This window comes from Ailuropoda melanoleuca, chromosome 10 (genome assembly GCF_002007445.2).
Source record: "Ailuropoda melanoleuca isolate Jingjing chromosome 10, ASM200744v2, whole genome shotgun sequence".
NCBI classification, from domain to species: domain Eukaryota; kingdom Metazoa; phylum Chordata; class Mammalia; order Carnivora; family Ursidae; genus Ailuropoda; species Ailuropoda melanoleuca.
In genome coordinates, this window is record NC_048227.1 from 23,131,769 (window position 1) to 23,153,947 (window position 22,179).

General features: G+C 41.0%; 1 protein-coding gene across 1 annotated transcript in view; it reads right to left on the reverse strand.

The window, feature by feature from the left end:
* ACSM1 (acyl-CoA synthetase medium chain family member 1) overlaps positions 1-22,179 on the reverse strand; it is a 44,207-nt gene that overhangs the window by 11,363 nt on the left and 10,665 nt on the right. The window contains exons 2-7 of the mRNA XM_034670298.1: positions 16,303-16,513; positions 13,643-13,850; positions 11,953-12,093; positions 9,155-9,314; positions 4,462-4,541; positions 2,088-2,211 (exon numbers count right to left, since the gene is read on the reverse strand). Coding sequence (XP_034526189.1) covers positions 2,088-2,211; positions 4,462-4,541; positions 9,155-9,314; positions 11,953-12,093; positions 13,643-13,850; positions 16,303-16,513 — 924 coding nt within the window. The remainder of the gene's footprint in view (positions 1-2,087; positions 2,212-4,461; positions 4,542-9,154; positions 9,315-11,952; positions 12,094-13,642; positions 13,851-16,302; positions 16,514-22,179) is intronic.

Consider the following 22,179-nt stretch of genomic DNA (forward strand, 5'->3'; position numbering starts at 1 on the left):
TCACCAATGTCATTCGATGCTGCGCAAAGAGCCCTTATGGGGAAGCTAGAAGGCCCAGATTCTAGGCACAAGGCATTGACCCAACTCTGGTCAGCAGATGTTAACCGTACCAGACATGGACTGGGCCTATGCTAGCTCCTGGGGCTACTGGGTCCAGTGGGAGGGGCCAAAAAAGAAGCAAAGGGGTGAGCCCAGGGCTGTGGGCATGTAATGTGAGGTGTGAAGTGCCCACTGTATGTCAGACATGTGTCTGTTTGGTATAGGAAGGCCATGAAATCATTTAACATTGACTCAGGCTGTTAAACAGAGATAGGAACCCTGTCTCAATGACTCAGGGCTATGTTGAGAATATTCAGATCGTGTTGTCCCCTTTGCTAGGCAACTGCCTCACCCCCATTTATCTTCCTGATGAAACTTATTCCTCCTTTATGGTATTCTGAAATATCTTTCTAAAACTAAGTTAGATCAGGATTTGAATCTTGTTTTGTTTTGTTTTTTAAGATTTTGTGTGTTTATTTGACAGAGAGAAAGCGAGAGACAGAGCAAGGGCAGAGGGATACAGAGAAGCACACTCCCCACTGAGCAGGGAGTCCAACCTGGGGCTTGGTCCCAGGACTCTGGCATCATGACCCGAATGGAAGGCAGCCACTTAAATGACTGAGCCACCCAGGCACCCCCAGGATTTGAATCTTGACTCCAGCTATGTCATTATACTTCTTTTTCTTCTTCTTTTTAAAAAAGATTTATTTATTTATTTTAGAGAGAGAAAAAGAGCTCCAGAGTACATTAATAGGGTGGGGGGGGGGCAGAGGGAGAAAGAATCTTAAGCAGACTCCCTGCTGAGCAAGGAGAACTATGCAGGGGCTCAATCCCACAACCCACGACATCACAACCTGAGCCAAAAACAAGAGATGGGGGCTCAAGAAACTGAGCCACCCAGGAGCTCCCCATTATACTGATTTTTGCTTGTCTGTTTCCCTCAGCAGATAACGAACATCCTGAGAATAGAGATTGCCCATTCATCTCTACTATCCTAGTATCTAATGCAACACTTACTTAAAAACAAGAGTGACGGGGCGCCTGGGTGGCACGGCGGTTAAGCGTCTGCCTTCGGCTAAGGGCGTGATCCCGGCGTTATGGGATCGAGCCCCACATCAGGCTCTTCCCGCTGTGAGCCTGCTTCTTCCTCTCCCGCTCCCCCTGCTTGTGTTCCCTCTCTCGCTGGCTGTCTATCTCTGTCAAATAAATAAATAAATAAAATCTTTTTAAAAAATTAAAAATAAAAGCATATATATATATATATTTTTTTTTTTTTACAAAAAAAAGTCAGACCAGTATGTGAATTGAGGCCAAAATAGCCATTTTGTTCCAGCTCCTGAGATGGTAGTCATCCCTCTGTCAGTGCCTCTGCCCAGTAACAGAAATGACTTGAGAATTGTGTTGGAAGAAAGATGCCTGCTCCTGCCCTGCTATCATTGATTAAGTCTTTGTGGTTCGAGGCATGCCTGATACTCTGAATGCCCTGCCACCTGGCTGCTCAGTGACATCTCTGGGAGTCACACTCTGTGTGTACGTGTGTGTGTGTGTTTGGCATATGCAGAAAGTCTCTGTTCCTTCCTCCACTCCAGCTAGTGTCCCACAATCAAACCTGTGTGCTGTCCACATAAACACCCAGAAATGAACTTCTGGGGCCAGCTCCTAGCTGCCTGTGGTTGCCACCCTAGGAAGGGGTGGTGAAGTGGACAGGACTTGCAGATGGTGGTCTTCGTGTTACTGGAGAGAACCTCCCATCCCACCACCCCTCCTGGGCTCCCTAGAGCTAATGATCACAGGGACGGTGGCACCATGTCCTTAGACCCCTTTCAACGTTTTGTCCAGTACATTGGCCTCTTGACAAACTGATGAGCTGTGAATTGTCTTTGTGCAAATTGAATTGAGGCAAATTCACCTAGAAATCTGAAGCCTCCAACTGGCTTTGGGCAATGCTGTGAGCAGAGTGGGGCCTCTGAATATACATGGTTCAGCTCATCAGCCGGGCTCAGTGGCTCAGCGCATCCTGACTGACCCAAAAAGGACCCTCTCCCTACTGTTTCTGTCTGTCCGTAGATCTCGTAGAGCAGAAGGCCTGTCCGTCTTCTCCACTCCTCTTGATCCTCCGGCAGCAGAGCCTCCCCTCCAGTAATACAGTGCTCCAGGGTAGGGAACCTGAGACTTAGGGGAAGGCAAAGTGACAAGAGAACTTGCTGTCAGGCCTTGGATGTTCTGCCCTAGACCCAGAGTGTTAAGAGCTCAGAGCCTCGTCATCTGGATCATTCATGCTTCCGCTTCCTCACATTCTTCCTTGCCTTTTTGGCAATTTGCTGGTGGTCAAAGCCAACTGGAAGTCACTCACTTCCTGTCGGTTCATGTTAACTCTTCTGGCAAGGGGTGGGTGGTGGTGGTGAGGCTAATGGGTTTGGATCAAAGGTTTGGATCAACTTTGGAAGTTGACGTAAAAAGATGGCAAAGATTTATCAGACCCTGTCTTTGTGGCTAAGAGGGGTATTTTATAAACCATAACGTGGTGGGGGATAAGACCCCAAGAGCATGTTAGGATGCTAACAGAACTGCATTGCCTTCTCTGAAAAGTGGAGTCAGGTGAATTGAAGGGCTTTTGTATTTTTGAGCAGAGAATGCAAGTTAGAGGGTGGAAATGAATTGCTCAGGACATCAGGGAAGACTGGGATGAGTGTAGGAAAAGAGAGAAGGGTTGCAGGTAGCAGCCCTGACAGAAGGGATTTCAGAGGGAGCAGAAAAGTTGGCTGTGAACATTACAGTAGGTACATTGCATGATGTAAATCTTCTTCATTTCTTTCCCATAAAATTTTCTGTAACTAATAAAAAAAAAAACCCCACAAAATAATGATAGATTCCCTGAAGGATGTGGGGAGAAGTGACTGGGGTCTAAGTACCAGGTGTCCTAGGGCTGAGCTGGGTCAGCTCTTGGGGGTGAGAGAGGTAGCAGACATCTGGTTCACCTTCTCTTGTCACCCTGTCCTGGTACTTCAGAGTCAGAGTCAGGGGTAGGAGGGCTGGGTTCACTTAGGGTGTCTTCCTCATTCTTCTGCAGCTTTATCCAAAGTAGATAAAATGGTCAGATTCCCTGATGTAATCACGAGCTAAGCTTTGGTCATATTTTTACTGTGTTTGGGCAAAGATCACCAACTGAGGAATGTTTCAAAAAGTTGCTTAGTATGAACTTTGAAATACAGATGGGGACAGAATCCAACCAGCTTGAGGCTTCATGAATAAAATCAATTTGCGTTTCGGAGTTAGCTTCATAGGGGTAGGCCTAGCACACCTTAATATTGTAATTCTATATTTAAGACATGTTACTCTGACTTTTGAAGTAGCCATTTTAATCTCAGACTCTTTAAAAGATACATAAATGCCCATAAGTTTCAAAGAGCAGATTGCAGCTTAGCTAAAATTAACCTGCAAACATGGAAATGCAAAAATAAAACTCTATGGGAAGATAACACTATGCATCCACCAGATTGACAAAAATTAAAGACTCTGACAATAACAAATACTGAACAATGGGAATTCTCCTGTCTTGCTAGGGGGAGCATAATTTGGTTCAATACTTTCAAAAATTGCACGGTAAACTGTAGTGTCACTGTGAACTAGCAATTCCTCTTCCAGGAAAATGTTATGGAAATACATGCTTCTATGCACCAGGTTACATATGCAAGAATTCAATGCAGCATTAATCACTAATAGCCCCAAAATGAAAACTACCCAAGTATCCATTAATGGTAGAACAGATAAAAAACATGCAATGGGATATTATACAATGGGATATTGTACAGCAATGAAAATTAGCTGTAGCAACATGCAGCAACATAGACACATCTTAAAAACATAATGCTGAAAAAAGAAACCAGATATTACAGAGTAATAAGTGCTTACACACATAAAGATCAAAGGCAAGTAAAATATAATAATTTGTTTAGGGATATTTCCTTAGGAGGTAAACTATAAAGGAAAACAAGGAAATGAACACCATAAAAGTCAAGATAGTAAATTCCTTTAGGGGATAAATAGAGCCATGAAGAGATCTCTGGGGTGTGGGCAATATTCTATTTTCATGATTCAGATGAATGGTGACACAGGTGTTTTTCAACAATCCATTAATCTATACATGTATGTTTTACATATTTCTCTGTATGTTTGTCCTTTCATAAGAAAAAATATTTAAAAAAGAATAAACCCACAGTGATGCAAGGCTCACTGAATGTTTCATTTGGATCTTGGGGTCCTGCTTTAAAGAATGATGATCGCCACCAACACTTGTCACACACACACACACACACACACACACCTCAAAGAACCACAGTTAAAAATAGACCATGGTACATTGGATTCCTTAAACTCCTACCCAAAGATTGTTATCACCAGCCACCACCACTTCTACTATACCTGGTAGAAGCGTGCCGCAGAATCATTCGATATACCAGTGGCACAGCAAGGCTGTGGGTGATCGGGTATTTTAATAACATCTAGAAAATGAGGAGAGAAGGACTTTTATTTTTATAGTAAAGATTTAAAATATCAGTTAATTATTAGCATTTTAGTTCTGATCTCCCCTCTAAGGAGAGCCCATTATTTATTTAATTCTTTCAATATATCTATATTGAGCATGAATTTTGTACATGGCATGCATCAAGCACTGTTGGGGGAATGCAAGAAGAGTAAGATAACATCTTACTGAGAGTAGGTATTAATAGAGGAGATAAAACAGGACTCATATGGTAAGAAAAAAGTTGGTAGAGGTCATAAGAGAGATTGGAAGAAGGAGATCATAGCAGAGGGAAATACTCCTTTTAAATGGGTGATCCAGGGACCTCACGGAACAGGTGGCATTTAGTTGGGGTATTTAACAAATGGAATGGTGTCGACAGGCAGAGGAATGGGGAAGTTTCTTGCAGATAGAAGGAGTAGCAGGAGTAAAGTTTCCAGAGTTGAAGAAACATTTAAGTGAAGTCAAATAATATGATTTTTTTAGACAGGAGAGGAACAAGAAGCAAATTTAGGAAGATTGGGGTTAGGAGCCAGATTATATAGAGTCTAAAATGTCTGGTATTTGCTGTTGTTTTACTAGAGGTGGGAGTCTTTCAGTTTCAGATCAGGGTGGAGATACACTACGAGAACAAGGAACACTAAAGAGGGGAGAATGTGGGTTTGGGGTCTGCCTGCCCGACTTCAATCCTGTTACTTAATTCTTCCGCAACTCTGTTTCCTCATCTGTAAAATGAGAATATCTGTGCCTTCCATGCAGAACCACAGGGAGGTGTAATGGGCACATGGGGGAAATCTGCCTCCACTCTGAGTCCCTCCCTTTCTGAGTCCGATCCACTTGCCCTTCCTTCCTTCCTTCCTTCCTTTTCTTTCCTTCCTTCCTTCCTTCCTTCCTTCCTTCCTTCCTTCCTTCCTTCCTCTTCTCCCCTCCCTCCCTTCCTTTTTCCAGTATAATTAACATATAGTGTTACATAGTTTCGGATGTGTAATATAGTGTTACAATAAATCTATATATGACTCAGTGCTCATCAAGGTAAGTATACTCTTAATCCCCTTCACCAATTTTACCCATCCTCCCACTCACCACCCCTCTGGTAACCATCAGTTTGTTCTGTATAGTTGAGAGTCTGTTTTTTTGATTTGTCTCTTTTTTCTGTGTTTGTTTTGTTTCTTAGATTCCCCACGAGTAAAATCATATGGTATTTGTCTTTCTCTGACCGACTTATTTCGCTTAGCATTATAACCTCTAGATCCATCCAAGTTGTTGCAGATGGCAAGATTTCATTCTTTTTTTTATGGCTGAGTAATATTCCATCATAGCTATATCTATCTATCTATCTATCTATCTATCTATCTATCTACCTATCTATCTATCATCTCACATCTTCTTTATTCATTCATCTGTGGATGGATACTTGGGCTGCTTTCATATTAGCTATTGTAAATAATGCTGCAATAAACATAAGGAGTGCATATATTCTTTTGAAATAGCGTTTTCATATTATTTGGGTAAATACCCAGTAGTGCAATTACTGAATCATATGGTAATTCTATTTTTAAGTTTTTGAGGAAACTCCATATGGTTTTCCCCAGTGGCTGCACCAGCTTGCATTCCCACCAGACAATGCATGAGAGTTCCTTTTTCTCCACATCCTCGCAAACACTTGTTGTTTCTTGTGTTGTTGATTGTAGCCATTCTGACAGATGTGAGGTAATATCTCGTGTGGGGTTTTTTGCTGTTGTTTTTGTTTTTTGTAAAATAATATTTTTATTATATTATGTTAGTCACCATACAGTACATCCCTGGTTTTTGATGTAAAGTTCGATGATTCATTAGTTGCATATAACACCCAGTGCACCATGCAATACGTGCCCTCCTGAGTACCCATCTCATGTGGTTTTGATTTGCATTTTCCTGATGATGAGCGATGTGGAGCATCTCTTCATGTGTCTGTTGGCCGTTTGGATGTTTTCTTTAGAGAAATGTCTGCTCATGTCTTCTGCCCATTTTCAATTGGATTATTTGGTTTTTTTTGTGTTGAGTTATATGGATAGTATATTTTTAATTTAACATTCCTTGTTTTAATCAGTATCTTTCATTTTCAATAAGAGGAACTGAAGCTAAAAATGTTATCATTAAAACTTCACAAAAGTAACAAATGAAAAAATAAATCAAAATAATTAAACTTTCAAATGCTGGTGTGTGTGTGTGTGTGTGTAAATTTGTAGAATTAATACTTTGAAATAATTTGCACTTAAATCACACTGAGACTTTGGGGATGCCCATGTAGTGGAAGTGGGGGGGAAAGATGGACTCAGTGCTTTGGGTGCAGTTTTACGCCTCAAGGACTGGCAGGATGTACACAGTACAGTGACGGAGAGGCAGATATTGACATGAAGCAGGGCATGAGAAATGGAAAATGCAGTCTGATGTGCTGNGTTGCTTTTTTTTGTGTTGAGTTATATGGATAGTATATTTTTAATTTAACATTCCTTGTTTTAATCAGTATCTTTCATTTTCAATAAGAGGAACTGAAGCTAAAAATGTTATCATTAAAACTTCACAAAAGTAACAAATGAAAAAATAAATCAAAATAATTAAACTTTCAAATGCTGGTGTGTGTGTGTGTGTGTGTAAATTTGTAGAATTAATACTTTGAAATAATTTGCACTTAAATCACACTGAGACTTTGGGGATGCCCATGTAGTGGAAGTGGGGGGGAAAGATGGACTCAGTGCTTTGGGTGCAGTTTTACGCCTCAAGGACTGGCAGGATGTACACAGTACAGTGACGGAGAGGCAGATATTGACATGAAGCAGGGCATGAGAAATGGAAAATGCAGTCTGATGTGCTGGAGGGATCATCAGATGGACTTGGGGGAGATAAACGAGGGGGAGTTTGCATGGAGGGAGAAGACTAGATCTAAGGCATGGTTTTGAGAGCTCCTTGAATGGATGTGCATGCTGGTGAAATGGATCACTTAGAAGGAAGAGGAAGGGTGAGGGCAGACCCTTGGAAGAGTAATCTGGGTGAAGAGGATGTGGCTGCAGCAAGCGGAGAATGTTCTATAGAGGAGTTTGATACTAAGGGAGGAAAGACAGAGTTGGTCCGGATTGGAGCAGGGTGAAGGGAAGGTATTTTTTAGTATGGGGAACTTTGAATATGTTTATGGACTAAGGGTGCAGAGTTAACAAAGAATAAGAGGTTGAAACCTTGGGAGAAAAGAGTAAATAAATGACGATTAATGAAGAGGGGAAAAGTGAGAAATTAAAAATACAGGAGAAAAGGTTTAAGATTAATGAGAAGGGCTCCTAAGAGAAGGACAGAGAAAAGAGGAGGCTCCACAGAGGTTGTGGGGAGGGGACTGGACTTTGAGAGGTGGAGGGGCAGGTCTGCCTCTGAGATGGAAAACGAAGGTGTGCATGGAGACACAAAGAGCATTTTCAAGTGAAGGGAAGTACAGTGAGGGGTTCACGCAGGTGACTTGAGTTATCACCATGAGGTATGTATATCAGTAACAGCAGCCACCACTGCTTTGTGGGTGCCTCCTGTGTGCCAGCTCAGGGCTAAGCACTTCACACACTTCACCTGTAACATCTCGTTTATATTCTAACAATTTTGTGATGCAGTAATTATTTTTTTTTAATTTTATTTTATTATATTGTGTTAATCACCATACAGTACATCCCCAGATTCCGATGTAAAGTTTGATGCTTCATTAGTTGCGTATAACACCCAGTGCACCATGCAATACGTGCCCTCCCTACTACCCATCACCAGGCTATCCCCTTCCCCCACCCCCTCCCCTCTGAAGTCCTCAGTTTGCCTCTCACAGTCCATAGTCTCTCATGTTTCATTCCCCCCTCTGATTACCCCCCTTTTCTTTATCCCTTTCTTCCCCTACCGATCCTCCCAGTTCTTATGTTCCATAGATGAGAGAAATCATATGATAATTGTCTTTCTCTGCTTGACTTATTTCACTTAGCATTATCTCCTCCAGTGCCGTCCATGTGGCAGCAAATGTTGAGAATTCGTTCTTTCGATGCAGTAATTATTAAAACTCCCGTTTTACAGATAAAGAAACTAAGGCTCGGGAGTAGCAACTGAACCACAAATAAATGTTGAACGTGGAATAAGAAACTAGATTTGTCATTTTCCAAGGGCTCTGTCTTTAAACACTTCAATAAATTGAGCAACAACAACACCACACACACACACACACACACACACACACACACACACCAGCTATCTGGCTCCTGGCAGATCCAAGATTCAGGATCCAGGATACCTGAGCTTTCTCTGGATGCTTTAATTTCTTAAAATGTGTTTCCAGGGTTCCAAGTCCACAAAATCTGATCCATAGACCTGGGGGAAGGGCTTGGAATCTGCATTTCCTTCAAGGTTTCATCCAATGTGATTTAGATACAGTGATGGATTCAGTGCTCCACGCTTTGAGAAACCCAGAACCAGGGTTATATTATGCTTATGGGACCCCTCGCTAAATAACATTTTTTCCAGCAGGGTCCAGCTTTTGAGTTTGAAATATGAGTTTCTTCTAAGAGTCTGTCGATACTGGAAGATTAGTCTTCTTACCTGTTCAACGACCTTGGGGTCAAACTGGGGCAGATGATGGATGAAGAGTGTAGCCCCTACTGTCCATGGTTCCATCATGCACCCAAAGAGAGCCAGAATCCAGCCTGTGTCCGAAAAGCACCAGAAGATATCAGATGTCTTCAGCTGCAGCATTTTCCTGCTAACTCCAAAATACAGTGGCCTCAGCTATGTGATTGATCATGAGAGGATGTGATCAAGGGTTGGGGACTCTGGTTTTCAGGTGGTGACCCACCCCTCATTCTCAGTGCACATGGGGCTCCCGACACACTTCCACACCAGGTCTCTAGAATATGCCAAATCCTATTTTCTGGTCATGTGTGCCTTCAACTGATTTAGTTATAATAATCCTTAAAGCTTGGAATATGGGAACAAAATCTGTAGCTCTTTTCTTGGATTTGACTCTGTTACTGATACAGTCCTACGTAATGCTGGCAGCCATTTGGGGATAACAAGGGATAATAAGCCTTTCTGAGAAGAGCATCAAAACATAGCAGAAACATAGCTGACAGATGGAGAGATGAAAATCTAATCCAGAGACTCTCTAGCTATGTCTGAAGCCAAACCCTGGAGTGCCCTGCCTCATGATCCAATAAACTCCTGTAGTTATCTTTGGGCTTAAAGAGGTTTAGGTTGGGTTTTCTGTCATTTGTGATGAAGAAAGAGCAAGGGAGAGAGAAAGGGAGACAGGAAGAGGGAGAGAGAGTGAGAGAGAGATTTAATTTTTAATATCCCATCTTGTCAAAGGGCTGGAAATAATTAGATAATAGGCAATGATTGGAAGGTGGAGTAGAGGTTTCTCATTTCTCTACCCTACCTTACTGCTTCTGAGGGACCTCTGTGTGCATAACTCCTTGAGAAAACACAACCCTCCCATTAGCATGCTATGGCTTTGAGGAACTTTACTATTAATAGGGAAGGGCTTTGATAAACAATCCACCCTCCCTCATCCCAGCTCTCTCAGGATTGTGGCTCACCCACAAGATGTTACTAGCTAGGAGGATCTGTCTTCTCAGCTTCAGACCTACTACCCACTGAACATCTCTTCTGGGGTGTCTCTCAGGCACCTTAAACTCACCAGATCCTAATCTCTCCTGACTCCCTTGGACTAATTTTTTCTCCTCCAGTGTTCCCTGTATTTCAGTGAATGTCATTACTGTCCGTGCAACTGTCCAAGCCCAAAATCCGAGAGTCAACCTTGACTGGCCCCTCTCTTATCTCCCACATCTAGCCAGTAGATCCTGTCCATTTTACCTCCTAAAATCTCAAATATGTTAACTTCCTTCATGTCTCTGACACCTTCGCCAAGCCACTGCCATCTTGGATTATTCTAAGACCCTCCAACTGGTCGATCTAACCCCATTCTGATTTTTCCCGACCCATTCTCCATATTGCAGCTACAGTGATCTTTTATTTATTTATTTTTCTTTTCTTTTTCTTTCTTTCTTTCTTTCTTTCTTTCTTTCTTTCTTTCTTTCTTTCTTTAAGAGTGTGCATCTGCACAAGTGGGAAGCAGGAGGGCAGAGGCAGAGGGAGGGGGAGAGAGAGAATCTTAAGCAGGCTCCACGTTCAGCACAGAGCCCAATGTGGGGCTCAATCTCATGCCCCTGGATCATGACCTGAGCTGAAATCAAGAGCCAGAGGCTTCACTGGCTGAGCCACCCAGGCGCTGCCACAGTGATCTTTTCAAAACACAAATCTGATCAGGTCTTTCCCTTGCTACAATATGTTGCATTGCTCCAATACCTCCCTTCTCTCTCAAAAAACAACAACAACAAAACAAACAAACAAACAAAAAAACCCTCTAAACTCTACACCAAGGCCCACAAGACTCTACATGATCTGGGCCCTGCTTACTTTTCCAACTCTTCCCATCTATCCCTTACCTTACACTCTGAGCACCAGCTACCCTCAAATCTCAGTAGTTCTATAAATGCTTTTTGTTTTTATTTATTTTTTTATAATAATTTTTATTATGTTATGTTAGTCACCATATAAATGCTGCTTTTTATATCTTTGTGTGTTTGCTCTTGTTTTTCAGACTGCACAGAAAGCCCTTCCCTTCTTCCCACCTCCATTCCTCCAGGGTTTTGCTATTCAGTTGTTATCATTGTATAACTTTGCATCAGCACAGATAGCTGTGGCCCACCAGAAACCTTGTGGTGCCCTCTGGTCTGGTTAATAAGTTAGAAAATATACAGAACTTGTTCTGGTCTGACTATTACTATCTGGGGGAGGGGCAGAGGGGAGAAGAGGCTTAGTTTAAAATTCATTAAATGATTAACCCAAGGCTACAGCTTCAGCCTCGATGATTGTTTGTTCTAAATTAGGGACAGTGGCATGGTGTGGCTTGGTTCCAAGTATTATTTTCCGTAACAGCTCATAATTGGGTAACTCCAAGTTTCATTTGTCCATAACTGGGGACAGGAAAGGATCTGTTGTTTCAGTTGACATTGTTAGCACATTCTGTCTTTCCCCACCAAACCCTGAGTCAACTGACAGGGACATGATGGCTTCCCTACACACCTCCTGTCAAGGTACTCAGGCAGGACCTAAATGTGCCTCCTTTGTCATCAGAGGCCTCTGTCAGCAAACCGTTAGGATTCCCAGTGTTTACCTCTCAGATTTTCATCAGTCTGAACCAGAGAGCACAGAAGGGAGAAGCAGGATGGAGTCAATTCTGCTTAGAGCTCTTTTCCTAACCCACACGTGTCTCACACACATGCACACACTACCACAGATCTGTGGCCCAGCCCATAAGTCAATGCTTTCTTTCTTACCACGAAGGGAGAGAGGATCGCAAGGCAAATCCATGACAATGTTTTACCATCTTGGGGAGGCCTGTGGTCCCACTGGTGAAGAAGATGGCCATTGGGTCCACTGTCTTTGACTTAACACAGGTATGATCTGGGGATGCTGATCTGCAAAGGAATTCGGCACAAAAGGGGAGAAGTCACATTTCCTGATTTTCCATCCCCAGAGAAGCAAAAGGAACAATATGAGGCTTGCAGTCAGAAAAATGGAGGTTTCTAACACTGGAGGGGAAACCAGTTCTCCCAGTATTAGGAATTAAATGGAGTTTGAGAGTGAGTTGGATAAGTAGACTGACATTTCTTCATTTTAAAAAGGGGGAAAATATGGTGGATTGTTTTGTATGTAACAAACACTGAAATAGTACTTCCAGGCAGTGGTTTAAGTGATTTACAAATAAGAACTCATTCAATCTTCAGACCAACCCTAAAAGGCAAGTACTGCTCTTATTCTGCCCATTCTGTGGATGAGAAAACTGAGGCTCAGAAATGTTTTCATAACTTGCCTGAAGACATGTAGCCAGCAAGTTGTCCAGCCAGAATTCAAATTCACTCAGTTTGATCCAAAGACTGTGCTCTTAATCACACTGCTAAGCTTGTTTTTTTTACATGAACCAACTTAATAGAAATTTCTCCCCACAATCTTGGCAATGAGGGGTGGGGAAAAGAAAAGGAAGATGCACATTTGCTTTGGTGTAAGCTTGCGATGGAAGGTAGAATCTGTAGGGTACCCCAGTGTGCCTTGATTCTTGGGGGCTTCTCTTAGACTGGGAGTCTCTAGGGCTTATAAATGCAAGTTCCCTGTGGTGTTTGATCAGAGAAACTGCAAATTATCCCAAGGCTGCAGGGCTCACTGACTCTTGCTGTGATATGATACCATACTGACTTTTGGCAATTTAGGGGAGTTTTAGAGAATATCCTTCATTTACACCATTTTCTTGTAATTGTCTGACTTTAAAATCCAGTGTAAGATGTGACTGCAGTGTGATATTTGCCTTTTGAGGCTGAAGTAAAGGATTTTAAAAACTGAGGGGTTACTTCAAGAAAACAAATCCAGTATGGTTTGTGGGTGATATGAAAAATGCCTGAAGGTTTATGGAATCAGAGTTTTGGATGTGGAAATGGTCTTACTTGCCTCCAACACTTCCCTAACTTTTCCTGCAAGGTGTCCCTAAAGGTATGCAACCCCTAAAAGATGGAAAGTATTTGCTCCCCAAGCTGCCTGACAGCCACAGCCTCAATTTTTCTTGTAGTCTCAAGCTTTCCCTTAAAAATGCATCCCTTAATCTTTCATTCAACCTCTTCATATATTTATTTTTTATATAAACATAATATTTCAGATTCCCTACCTACAAGGAAGACACAACACAACAACCCTCTGACTTTATACATCTCCTTTGCACAGGGTTGATAATACTTTAGTGACAGAGGTGTGGAAGTTCAATACCTTATTTTACAGATAAAGCAATTGCATCCAAGAAAGGCAAAGGAACCAGCCCAGGGTTACACAGAAAATCAGTGGCATAACTGGGAAGAGAAGGTTTCTGCCACCAGACCTGGTACATTTCCTCCCACTGGTTGTTTGTCTACCAGCCCTTGGAAGTGAATGGCCTTCTCCTGCCCTTCCTTAGACAGCACATTCATCAGAACAGAAACTCACTTAATCAATGATCGTAAGTCCAGCCACCCTTGATGGCTATGGTCAGACACCAGGAGCTTTATTTTCAGAGTAGGACACTCGGAAGCTAAAGAATCCACCTCTGGAGCAAGGGTATCTGTGGTCACAATGCCCTTGGCTTTAGACACTTGTAATCGGTAGAGAATGTCCTTGGCCTTCAACTGGATGGTTCCTGGCATGAATATTATTCCTGAGAATAAAAAAGGAAATTTTGGGTTTCAGGCTTGGCTTATCTGCATAGAAATCCACCAGCCTCCTGCTGTGCAAAGTATGGTCCACAGACCAGCACCATCAGCTCCACCTAAGACACAATACTCATGCCCCATCCCAAAATTATTGAATCAAAATCTGCACTTTAACAAGATCTCCAAGGGATTCCTATGCACATTGAGATTTGAAAAGGTTGCCCTAACCTCTTCTACTCTAGATGGATCTAGCCAGCAGACGGGTGGATCCTACTTTACACAGGATCTGGGACTATGCGTGTAAGTAGGACAGTGTCCCTGACATCAGGATTAACTGCATCTCTACCTCCATTTTTCTCCTCTCATTTCCTTCTCTGTCAATCCCTTGTGTCATCTTGAATCTCCTCTCCCTCAGTCTGCATAACTAAATTTAACTACAGTATCCTTTGAACTTCCCTACTTTCCCTTCCATCTTCTATCACCAATTAGTTCAAGTCTTCATGTGCCCCTATTGGGTTCCAGTCTCTCCAGCAGGTGGGTTCTAATCTCTCCACCAGGTGCCTTGTCTTGAGTCTTCCTACTACCCAACTTCCATATTATTACCTGTTCAGGTTCCACAGAACACCGACTTTTCTCACTCCACTCTTCTTCTCTTTACCAGCACCTATACCCTTTCTCCAGGAAAACACCATACTCTCCACCCAACACTGAAGGCACTGCCCACCCTCCACCTTTCCCTCCTGCAAATCTCTGCTCTATTTCAATACGGCTGTTCTTCACACAGGCTTCTCCTGACTCCTGCCCATTCTTAGAATGTCCTTCCTTTGCTTCTATCCCTCTTTAATTCTGCCTATACCAGAGGGTTCGGCTCATGTCTTGGATTTCCCATGGGCCATCTCTTAGCTCTACAGGTGACATGGCTTCTCTATACTCTCTCTGCCATTGCTGTTAATTCTTCATTCCACATGATCTTGATGGATTAATTTATAATTTTATTGGTGTGAGAATATATGAACACGCATTATAAAGAAAATCAAAAGAGAATGCATGAGTCCCACACCAACCCTAATTATGTAGATAAATAGATAGGCAATTAAAAGGGAAAGGGGGGCGCCTGGGTGGCATAGCGGTTAAGCGTCTGCCTTCGGCTCAGGGCGTGATCCCGGCGTTATGGGATCGAGCCCCACATCAGGCTCCTCTGATATGAGCCTGCTTCTCCCTCTCCCACTCCCCCTGCTTGAGTTCCCTCTCTCGCTGGCTGTCTCAATCTCTATCTCTATCTCTGTTGAATAAATAAATTTTTAAAATCTTTAAAAAAGGGGGGGGAAGGGAAATCTCCACAGAAGAATGCTAAGAAATGTAGAAAGAATAATATAAGTAGAAAATTCTCATATAAAACAATCATAATAATCAAGAACAATTAATGGATTCTCAAGTCATAGGGTGAAAGACAATTGGAGAACAGGATATTCACACAGTCTCATTAGTATTATAGCACAGATTACTTACTAATTATAAAGGGAAAAGGTGCCTTGCAAAGGTGTTTATAAATATCACTGATGATAGGACAAACCAACTTGTTGTATCCCCTGATGTAAAACACTGAGATAGGCAAATTATCCTTTTAGTACTCCTACTAAAAATGTTTCACTGAATGTAATCCTGAGGAAAGAGTAAGAAACACAAATTTTGTGGGACCTTCTGCAAAACAGAGAGCTTAGACATTTCCAAAATGTGGTTATACAAAAAAGTCCAGATTGAAGGAGATTGAGGAGACATGACAACTTAATGCAATGCATGATCCTCTATTGGATTTTGGATTCAAACAAAAAAATTTCTACAAAAGACACTATAGGGACAATTAAAGAATTTTGGCTATGGATGTATCAGTGTTAGATGTCTTTGTGACAACTATGTTGTGCTTAAGTGAGGAGAATATCTTGTGGATCACAGCAGATGCATACTCCAGTGTTTATAGGTGTTTATCTGGTGTTTATGGATGTCACAATGTCTGCAACTGATACTTAAATGACTCAGTGTGAGAGGAGTGCAAAATGTTAACTGATGGATCTTTTTTCTTTATTTTTTAAAATTTAAATTTGATTAATTAACATATAGTGTATTGTTAGTTTCAGAGGTAGGGTTCAGTGATTTGTCAGTCTTATATAACACCAGTGCTCATTACCTGATGGATCTTCAAAAGCAAAGATGAGATTGTGCAGGAGAAAGTGTGTGCAGGATGAATTAGAGAGTTATGACACTGTGTTTGAGGGTGTGTAAGAATGAGAGAGAGAGAGTGAGTGAGTGAGTGAGAAGGAGGAAAAGAATATTTGAGGGAGTCTGAAAAAGACAAAGACTGTGCAGAATATAAAAAAAGATAGAGGAATACTAATATTTCAGGACCAATTGGCTCTGGGCCAGATCTAATGTCTGTTGGGGTCTCTTTGAGTCACTGACCTGCTCGAATGCAGCCTATGACCACCAGCCACCACTCAGGCACTCGAGGCAGGATCAAGGCTAGACGGTCTCCCTGCTGCAGGCCACAGGTCTGGGTGAGAACATTGGCTGCACGGCGGGATAAGTCTGTCAACTCTCCGAAGCTCCACTTCAGTTCATCTCCTTGATTATTCACCAACCACAGGGCTGGGTTTGGACCTCTCTTACCCTCCTGGTCAAGATCATACACCATGTGTTACTTCCTACTTTAAAGGAAAAGGGCGCTTATTTGGCCAATCTATGACCATAGACACATTCCAGTGAAAATGTAGCTCAAGGACAATGATCCCATTTTGAAGCATTTATAGAACCAATAAAAGCTGGGGATAGTGTGTGATCCAGCCAACTTCTTCTGGGCTACTGCAACCACCTCCTCTCGAGTCACATAAAACCATGAATAGCCTTAATGTCACCGATTAAAGCCTTAAAATTTCATTCCCCCATGTGTCTGTCTTAGTTCAATATGGACAGCAGTGCTCCTCCGTGCCTCAGTTTTCCCATCTACGAAATGGGCACAATACTACCTAGAAGGTAGTAGAGTTTAAATTAGTTATTTAGAGAGGTAAAGTGTATGTGACAGTGCTCAATAAAATTACTATCATTATTATGAAAACAGAACAAGAGATTAATTTAATTCCTGAATATTTGGGTCATTTATTTTTAAAATTAAGGTACCTCTAGAGGTGAAATAAACAAGAAGGCAGACGTGGAAGTTCCCAGGTAACCCTTGTTCACTCACAGAAACATCAAGTAATGAACAGACTAAAATAGCTTTGTAGAAATTCCAGAAACAGTCAAAGACCTGCAGCAACCAACAAATATCCAAACAATAAAAATTCATACTCAAAATGGTAAGAAATTGTTTTTGTTTACCCTTGCCCCATGTCCTCTCTGGTGTTGTAAAGTATGGTCAGGGGGAAGCCACCCAATTCCCAGCCCTTCCCTTGGGGCAGAAGAAAAGACTGGAATTTGTTTCAATATTCTGCCTTGTCAGGACTGGTTTCTGCCTCATCTGACTTGGAGCTCAGGTAGGAATGGTGGCCTAGTTTGAATATCAGGTTGGAGGTGTCTGAAAGCAGTGGCAGAAGCCACGATGAGTAACTGTAGACTGTGGCCACCTTGGGGCGGTGGGGGGAGGATGCTGGTGGTGGGACTACAGACAGAGGAAGGCAAGAAAACACCTAGGGTCCCAAGAAGAAGGAGGGATGAGACTTTTAAGGAAATTAAAACATGAGAAAGCAGCAATGTATTTGGTAAAATTGAGGGAAAAAAGCACATGCATAGGCCTAGGAAAGACTCATGCCTGAGACCTTAAGTTTTCATATGGTTAGATTACTAAAGGCCTTTCTCTGCAAGAAGCCAGCTGTAAAGACAGAGGCTGGCTGCTTTTTTCAAATATCTAATTTTCAACAACAGATCACAAGGCCATGAGCCCATTTGAAGGAATAAAAGAGATCTCCAGAAGCTGACCGTAAAGAGACACAGGTTTCAGTTATTGGACAGAGACTTTAAAATAATTGTCTTAAAAATGCTGAAAGAGCTAAAGGAAAATAGACAAAAAACTAAAGCAAATTAGAAAAACAATATATATGAACAAAATGAGAACTGAACAGAAATTCTGGATCTGAAAAATACAATAACTGAATTGAAAACTTTACCACAGGGATTCACAACAGACTCAGTCAGACAGAAGAAAGAATCAGTGAACTTGAGGGGCGCCTGGGTGGCTCAGTTGTTAAGCGTCTGCCTTCAGCTCAGGGTGTGATCCCGGCATTCTGAGATCGAGCCCCACATCAGGATCCTCCACTGGGTGCCTGCTTCTTCCTCTCCCACTCCCCCTGCTTGTGTTCCCTCTCTCGCTGGCTGTCTATCTCTGTCAAATAAATAAATAAAATCTTAAAAAAAAAAGAATCAGTGAACTTGAACACAAGTCACTTTAAATTATGGAGTCTGAGGGGCAAAAAGGATAAAAACATGAAGAAAAGTGAATAGAGCCCAAGGGACATAGTATACAAACAATCCAAGCAATATACACATTATGGGAATCCTGGAAGAAGAGAGAGAGAAAAGAGCGACAAGCTTATTTGAAGAAATAATGCCTGAGGAAAAGCAAAACCATAGTTGCATTAAACACAAATTTATATAGTATTATTCACCCATTCATTCGTTCATTCATTTATTCATTCATACATTCAGTATATGGATATAAAAATACAAAAAATATTTCCTGCTCGGCGGGAAGCCTGCTTCTCCCTCTCACACTCCCCTTGCTTGTGTTGCCTCTCTTGCTGTCTCTCTCAGTCAAATAAATAAATAACATCTTAAAAAAAAAAAAAAGAAGACAGTGGGATTATATATTTAAAATGATGGGGAAAAACCTGTCAATCAAGAAATTCTATATTCAGCAAATTGTCCTTCAAAAATGAGGGAAAAATTAGGTCAGTCTCAGATAAATAAAAATTGAGGGAATTCATTAACAAAAATTGAGAGTCTATAAGTTCATTTCTCTATAAGAAATGCTAAAAGGAGGGGCTGGGTGGTTCAGCTGGTTAAGTGTCTGAGTTTGGCTCAGGTCATGATCTCAGGGTTCTGGGATCGGCCTGCATTGGACTTCCCAGTCAGCAAGGAGTCTGCTTGTCCCTCTTCCTCAGCTCCCCCCCCAAACTCGTGCTCTCTCTCTAATAAATAAAATCTTTAAAAAAATGCTAAAAGGAGTTCAAGTTGAAATAAAAAGATGTTACAGAGTAGCTTGAATACAAAAATATAAAGTTCTTTGACAAATACATGGACAAATATAAAAACCAATATTATTGTAATTTTGGTTTGAGACTCCAGCTGTTATTCTTCTGCAGTATTTAAAAGACAAAAGCATAGAAAAGAATTATAATTCTATGTTAAAAAGTACCAGTATATAAATATGTAATTTGTGACATCAATAACATAAAATAGGGAGGTAAGAGGGAGCCGGAAAAGATTAGGGGTTTTGTATGCAAATGAAGTTGTTACTAGTTTAAAATAGATTGTTAAAACTTTAAGATGTTAATGTAATCCCTATGGTAACCACAAAATTATCTACAGAATATGTGCAAAGGGAAAGGAGAAGGGAATCAAAACATCACTACAAAAAAAAAAAAAATCAACTAAAGACAAAGAAAGGCAGTAAGAGAGGAAATGGGAGACCAAAAGCTATGACATCAAGAAAAGAATTAACAATATGGTAATAGTAAGTTCTTCCTTATCAGTAATTACTTTAAATGTAAGTGCACTAAATTCCCCATTAAATGACTTAAATTGGCAGAATGGATTAAAAAAAGAAAACAGGATCCAACATATGCTATCTATAAAATTATTATTTCTGTATGATGGAATATGATAAAATCATCCCAAAACTTTCAGAAATTATTTTGGAATAAAAATTTCACAATACATTATTAATTTAAAAAAGCAAAACCATACTTACATTATAATCTAAATGTGTACAGTAGTATCCATTCATTCATTCATTCAATATATATTTACTAAATTCTCATTATCTGTTAGGCACTGTTCTTAGACCAAAGGATACAATGGTGAACAAGACATACATATACACACCTATGTACATGGTTTTAAATATTTCTTTAAAGATTTTCTTTATTTAGTTGAGAGAGACAGCAAGCACAGAGGGAGAGTGAAAGGGAGAAGCAGACTCCCGCTGAGCAGGGAGCCTGATGTGGGGCTCAATCCTGGGAGTCTGAGATCATGACCTGAGCTGAAGGCAGACGCTTAACCAACTGAGCCACCCAGGCACCCTGGTTTTAAATATTTACAGCCAATTTTCATTTTTTTGTTTAAGTAAACTTTCTTATTTTCCCCAAGCTTTCTCTAATGACCATGCTTTTTTAAAAGATTTTATTTTTTTAAATTAATTTCCAAAGCATGTTCAGAGTAAAAGTTTGGGCAATGCAGAATCCTATGAACAGAAAAATTTTTTATAAATAGAAAAACGTCTTCAAATATCTCATCACATTTTTGCTACCTGAAGGTCAGCACTGAAATTATCTGGTGTTTATTCTTCCAGCAATTTTTTTCCACGTATGTGCAAACCTGATCCCACCACACTTGCCCCATATGATTGGAACAAAAGAGTGTATCTCACCTGAGATAAGGTGAGGTTAATACATATGTACATTCACACGTTAAGTATTCATACCTATGGAAAAAAATCAGTGTTATGAAAAAATTCTTGCCCAAAAGATTATGGGATATTTGGCAAGTGTAATGACTAGTTAAGCACTGCTTATATAAGGGGAGCAGAGTATGCAATATTATTGTAGGAGTTTTAAAAAGGTTGGAAAAGCTGGGGCGCCTGGGTGGCACAGCTGTTAAGCGTCTGCCTTCGGCTCAGGGCGTGATCCTGGCATTACGGGATCAAGTCCCACATCAGGCTCCTCCGCTATGAGCCTGCTTCTTCCTCTCCCACTCCCCCTGCTTGTTCCCTCTCTCGCTGGCTGTCTCTATCTCTGTCGAATAAATTAAAAAAAAAAAAAAAAAGCTTGGAAAAGCTGGTGTCTCAAGATAGAAAACATGGGTTGCTCAGAACTCAGGCAGTGTTTTAGACCTAACTCCTACAACCTGAAGAAGATATTGCTTAAGCAGTGATGGATTTTTGTATTAAGGATTAATCTGATAATGTGATGCTCAGATAAAGCTGTTTTCCCAGAAGACAGAGACACCCTCTACACTTGGAGTTGAAATTTAAATTTTTATGTGGTAATGTTTGAAGCCAAAGGAAATTATGAAATAGTTTCAAAAGAAAAAATGCTTAATATTTAACTTAGCAATAAAGGGGATAAACAACTAATTAACAGAGCAACAGGGACAAATCTCAAAAACAATAATGCTGAATCAAAGAAATCAGACACAAAAGGGTGCATATTATATTATTCCATTTCTATGAAACCCTAGGAAAGAGAAACATAATCTCCTGTAGCAGCAGCTCAGTGTGGTTGCCTGGGGCTCAGAGTGGGGTGGGTAGGGACCTACTAGGAAGGAACAAAAGGAAACTTCTGGGGTGATAGAAATGTTCTAAAACTCCATTTATTGAAGAGACTGTCTTTTTTCCACCGGATGTTTTTTCCTGCTTTATCGAAGATTAGTTGCCCAAAGAGCTGAGGGTCCATTTCTGGGTTCTCTATTCTGTTCCATTGGTCCATGTGTCTGTTTTTGTGCCAGTACCATGCTGTCTTTGTGATCACAGCTTTGTAGTACAGCTCGAAATCCGGCATTGTGATGCCCCCAGCTTTGTTTTTCCTTTTCAACAGTTCCTTGGAGATTCGGGGCCTTTTCTGGTTCCATACAAATTTAAGGACTATTTGTTCCAGTTCTTTGAAAAATGTCCTCGGTATTTTGATCGGGATAGCATTGAAAGTGTAGATTGCTCTGGGTAGTATGGACATTTTAACTATGTTAATTCTTCCAATCCATGAGCATGGAATATTTTTCCATCTTTTTATGTCTTCCTCAATATCTTTCAAAAGTGATCTATAGTTTCTAGGATATAGGTCCTTTACGTCTCTGGTTAAGTTAATTCCAAGGTAACGCATGGTTTTTGGTGTTATTGTAAATGGGATGGATTCCCTAATTTCTCTTTCTTCAGTCTCGTTATTCGTGTATAGAAATGCAACTGATTTCTGGGCATTGATTTTGTATCCTGCCACCTTACTGAATTGTTCTATAACTTCTAATAGTTTGGGAGTGGATTCCTTTGGGTTTTCCATATAGAGTATCATGTCATCTGCAAAGAGAGACAGTTTGACTTCTTCTTTGCCGATTTGGATACCTTTGATCCCTTTTTGT